Raw genomic sequence first — 5,378 nt, 5'->3', positions numbered from 1 at the left:
TCCTAGCAAGCCCCATTGGACCTAATCAAACTGTTTTAACCCTCCAAACACACTCTAGACTTCAAATGCTCAGAATCTTTACCCCATTTTCTCTCAAATGACCTAAAATACTTCCTAAGTGTTAAACTGTCTATCTAAATATTACTACAATAGAAATCTTACCCAGAAACACTTCGTACAAGCTCAATTAACAGTAACTAAGTTCATCTACACACCAACCATCAATTTAGAATTCAACATGCATACATATTTATAAAACAAAATCAAACAAACAACCAGCTCCCCTTACCCTAGGGTTCTCACAGTACATTTCACAACAGCAACAAGACCTTAACAGTGCTTTACACAGCCAGCACACAACAAGTCCCTACAACCAACTAAAGTGGAGACAGAAACAACTCTTAGAGCTAGAATAGGCAGAAAATCTAAAGGGGAAAACTACTAGCTACATGCAACTAGCAAAGTTGCATGCCCTAGGTTCAAGGGAGATGGAGAAACAGAAAAGATTGACTTACCCGCCCAAGACAGAAACTAATCAGATGGATGGGAAGCTCTCGACTCCGGGAACGCGGGAACACCACCTATTTGAAAATGCAACGGTTGAAATTTGTGAAAGGGTAGAGAGAAGGGAGAGTAAAAAGAAGAAGACAGAGTTTAGAGAGAAGTTGAGTTTAGGCTAATGAACCAGACATCTTAAACATTCTATTTTTAAGGGTCAGTGCACTTTAATATGAAGGGTTTGGTCTCATTAGCTTAAAGCACTGCTCAGCCCTTTTCTTTATTTTTCAGGACATTACATTCTCCCACACATCATAAATTTTCGACCTCAAAAATTAGACTTACCAGAGAATAAGTGAGGATAAGACTCCCTCATCTCTCCCTCTAACTCCCAGGTGGAGTCGCTTGTTCTACTTTCCCAGACGACTTTAACTATACTGATGGTTTTGCCTCTGAGTTGGTTGTTCTGGCTCCCCTCAATTCTAACCGGTTGCACCTCCATAGATAGATCTTCGCTGACATGAACATCTTCAACTTATAGTACATGAGACGGATTTGGTACATATTTCCTAAGTTGTGAGACGTGAAAGACTGGATGAAGATTAGCCAGCCGGGGTGGCATGGCTATCTCATAAGTTACTGGTCCGATGCACTGTAGAATTTGGTAAGGGCCAAGATACCTAGGAGATAGTTTACTAGCACGAATGACTCTTCCCACACCAGTAGTAGGGGTCACTCGGAGGAACACATGATCCCCAACTACAAACTCTAGCAGTTTGCGCCTCTAATCAGCATAGGACTTCTGCCTACTCTAAGATGCTCGTATCCCCTCATGTACGAGCTTCACCTTCTCTGTAGTTTGCTGCACAAGCTCTGGCCCAGTCAACACTGCCTCTCCATCTTGAAACCAACACAACGGTGTTCTATAGCACCTTCCATATAATGCTTCGAACGGCGCCATACCTATACATGCCTGGTAACTGTTGTCGTAGGTGAACTCCACTAACGACAATACCTCATCCCAGACGCCCAAGTGATCCAAGACACACGTCCTCAGCAAGTCCTCTAGTGACTGCATCGTCCTCTTTGACTGATCATCTGTTTGGGGATGGTAAGCTAAGCTCATCTGTAATTTGCTGCCCATCTCACTCTGAAGCATCTGCCAGAATCTAGAAGTGAAGCACGAATTTCTATCCGATATGATGCTAGAAGGGATGTCGTGTATTCTCACGATCTCTTTCATATAAAGTTGTGCCAGCTTCGCCATAGACATCCTCAAATTAATTGTCAAGAAATGAGCACTCTTGGTCAACCTGTCTACAATTACCCAGATAGCATCATGGCCTCTAACCGTGCGTGGTAAATGGGTAAGAAAGTCCATGGTTATGCTATCTCACTTCCACTCCGGAATCTCTAACTACTGCAATAACCCTCTCGATCTCTGATGCTCAACTTTAGCCTTTTGGCAAGTTAGACAAGAAGCGACAAACTGGGCTACATCTTTCTTCATACCCGACCACCAAAAGGACTTCTTAAGGTCTTGGAACATCTTAGTCATTCCTGGATGCATGCTAAAACGACTTTGGTGTCCTTCCTAAAGTATTAATCTCTTTAGCTCTCCATCATTAGGGACACACGTCCTACCTCTGAATCGTAAGAGGCCATTCGTCCTTGTATTGAACTCCTTTCCTTGCTTAGTACCAATTAAAGCTATTGACTTCTGAAACTCGGTGTCTAATAATTGCCCTTCTTTAATACGCTCTAATAAACCACTAGACACTACCAATTTACTGCATCTGATGCTATCAGGCTCCAGCTCCACATGCAACTTTAAATCTCTGAAGCTCTCAACCAGTTCCAACTCTCTGACCATCAAAGAAAAAACATGCACTGACTTCCTACTCAATGCATCTGCCACCACATTTGCCTTCCCAGGATGGTATAAAAGATCAAAATTATAATCCTTAAGGAACTTCATCCATCTACTTTGCCTCATATTCAGCTCTTTTTGATCAAAGAGGTATTTCAAACTCTTGTGATCATTGTAAACTTGAAATTGTGCGCCATACAAGTAGTGCCTCCAAATCTTCAGAGCGAAAACCACAGCGGTCAACTCCAAGTCATGAGTGGGGTAATTCTTCTCATGTACCTTGAGTTGTCTTGAGGCATAAGCAACCACTCTCTTCTCTTTCATCAATACACACCCTAGCCCTTGATAGGAAGCATCACAGAAAACCTCAAAATGTTTACCTATGTCAGGAATAACCAATACTGGAGCACTAGTCAACCTTTGCTTTAGCTCTTGAAAGCTAACTTCACACTTGTCAGTCCAAGCAAAAGGCTGATCTTTCCTAGTCAAATGTGTCAATGGCGCTACAATCCTTGCAAAGTTCTGAATAAAGCGACGATAGTAGCCCATCAAACCCACAAAGCTCCTGACCTCAGTAACAGTCTTTGGCATCTCCCACTGAAGCACTGCTTGTACCTTAGCTGGATCCACAACAATTCCACCAGCTGAAAGGACATGCCCTAGGAAATGAACCTCTTTCATCCAGAACTCACACTTATACAGTTTTGCATAAAGCTTCTTCTCTCTCAATACTCCAAGAATTGTCCTAAGGTGATCTTCGTGCTCTTCCCGAGTCTTAGAGTAAACTAGTATGTCATCTATGAAGACAACCACAAATTTATCTAAGAATGGTCTGAAGATCCTATTCATGTAATCCATGAAGATGGCTGGAGCATTAGTCACACCAAAAGGTATAACTACATACTCGTAGTGGCCATATCTGGACCTAAAAGCCGTCTTCTGCACATCATCAGCTTTCACCAAGATCGGATGGTAACCCGACCTCAAATCAATCTTGGAAAACATCGTAGCTCCGTGCAATTGATCCATCAGATCGTTGATCATCGGCAATGGATACTTGTTCTTAATTGTCAACTTATTAACTTGTCTGTAGTCCACACAAAGTCTAGAACTACCATCTTTCTTCTTCACTAGTAAGACTAGTGCACCTCATGGTGAAACACTGGTCAGATAAACTGCTTCTCTAGCAGCTCTTCTATCTATTTCTTCAGCTTTGCTAATTCTTCCAGAGACATTCGGTACGAAGCTATAGACACTGGCCCTGCCCCTAACACCAGGTCTATGGAGAACTCTACCTCTCCCGGAGGAGGTAGACCAGGAACTTCCTCAGGGAATACATCTAAGAAATCATTCACAACCAGAAGATCTACACTCTGGTTTCCATGCGTTGAAGGGTTTAAGTCTTGGGCCCCTTCCATGTGAGACATGATTAAGAAATAGCTAGCGTTCTCCAAGATGTCTTGTCTCAACACACCAATTGACAAGGACATGTCTTCATCTTCATCGGGAAATATTAGCTTCTTTCCACCGCAGTCTAAAAGAATACAATTGGCTGTTAACCAATCCATTCCCAGAATTACCTCTAGCCCCTGCAGAGGTAAACAAATAAGGTTCACTCTGAATCTGCGCCCCTCTACCTCAATAGGACATCTGGAGCACACATTAGATGTCCTGACTAACCCCGCTGTTGATGTAGACACCACTAGATCGCACTGAAGCTCTCTAACTACTAAACCCAGCCTCTCCACACAAGCCTTCGACACAAATGAATGTGTCACCCTCGAATCAAACAATGCCACACAAGAAGCTCCAAATAATAAGCAACTGTTGACAATAAGGTTACCTACACTAGCTGCCTCAGCTCCAGTCAATGCGTAGACTCTCCCTGCTGCCCGTGGCCGAATACCACCCCTCTGAATAGATCTCCCAACCCGTTGTGTCTGTGGGCCTGCCCTCCTGGTCATAGGACAGTCTCTGGCATAATGGTCGTCTCGCCTGTAGATGTTGCACCTCTTGAACCCCACCAGCTGAGGGCATACAGCCTGAAGGTATGGCCCTCCACATATGAAGCACCTCACGGGGCTAGCAAAATTGGGTTGCCCCGATGACTGAGAGGAAGAACCCCTGGACCCAGAAGAAATGGATCTAGAGAAAGGGGTTTTCCTAGCACTAGAACCGCCTCTGGATGTTGCTGGTCCCCCAACCCTCAGTGGTTGGCTTTGCTGACTCTGAGGCCCTTCTACTTCCTTCTTAGTCTTTTCCATCTCGCGGGCCATCTCCACCAAAGCAGGAAACTCCCTGATGCGTAACCCCTTCCCAAGCAGCTTTATATCACTTCTTAAGTCATTCTCAAACTTTCTGCATTGCCACTCTTCATCCATCGCCATAGTGTTGAAGCGAAGCAAGTGTTTGAAGCTATCTGCATACTCTGACACTGATCTATTGCCCTGCATCAGCTCAAGGATTTCCACTTCCTTTGCAAATCTAACATTGTCTGGGAAGTACTCAGTGTAGAATTTGGTCCTAAACAACTCCCATGTAATAAGAGTTCCACTCCTTTCAAGGATCATCTTCATGCTGCTCTACAAGTGGCCAGCTTCCCCAGCCAATAGATACTGGGTATAGGCCAACTTGTTCACATTCGCACACCTCTTGGCTTCATATATCTGCTCCATGTCCCTAAACTAGTGGTCGGCTTCATCAGGGCTGCACTTTCCAGTGAACCTGGCTGGATAGTGTTGGAGGAAGCTCTCCAAACTCCACTCCGGTGTCGGAATAGCAGAAGAAGAAGCGCCTGGAGTGGCCTGCCACTAGTCAACACTTCTATGAATTATCTTTGAGTGTCCTAAGATGACACCCTCGCGTTCTCAGCAGATACCCTTGCGGCTTCCAAATTCTGCAAGGCTATCGTGTTTTGTTGTACCAATGCAGCGTTCTGCTGTTGCATTGCTTGTAGAGCAGCCTTTAGCATCCTTGTAGATTCTGATGGCTTAGGCTGAGGAGGTGGAGG

At 44.3% G+C, this 5,378-nt stretch overlaps 1 protein-coding gene across 1 annotated transcript; it reads right to left on the bottom strand.

The window, feature by feature from the left end:
• Positions 1 to 3,567: 3,567 nt before the first annotated feature.
• On the bottom strand, positions 3,568 to 4,944 carry LOC108339181 (uncharacterized). The gene has a single exon (XM_017576324.1). The coding sequence runs from the start codon at positions 4,942 to 4,944 to the stop codon at positions 3,568 to 3,570; it is 1,377 nt and encodes a 458-aa protein (XP_017431813.1).
• Between the last annotated feature and the right edge of the window lie 434 nt (positions 4,945 to 5,378).

The sequence above is a fragment of the Vigna angularis genome, chromosome 5 (genome assembly GCF_016808095.1).
Source record: "Vigna angularis cultivar LongXiaoDou No.4 chromosome 5, ASM1680809v1, whole genome shotgun sequence".
Classification (NCBI taxonomy): Eukaryota; Viridiplantae; Streptophyta; class Magnoliopsida; order Fabales; family Fabaceae; genus Vigna; species Vigna angularis.
Note: the sequence above shows the minus strand (reverse complement) of the source record. Positions and strands in the feature narration are given on the sequence as shown.

Excerpts from the sequence above, each read along its gene's own strand:
- LOC108339181 (XM_017576324.1), bottom strand. The coding sequence starts at position 4,944 with ATGAAGATGATCCTTGAAAGGAGTGGAACTCTTATTACATGGGAGTTG.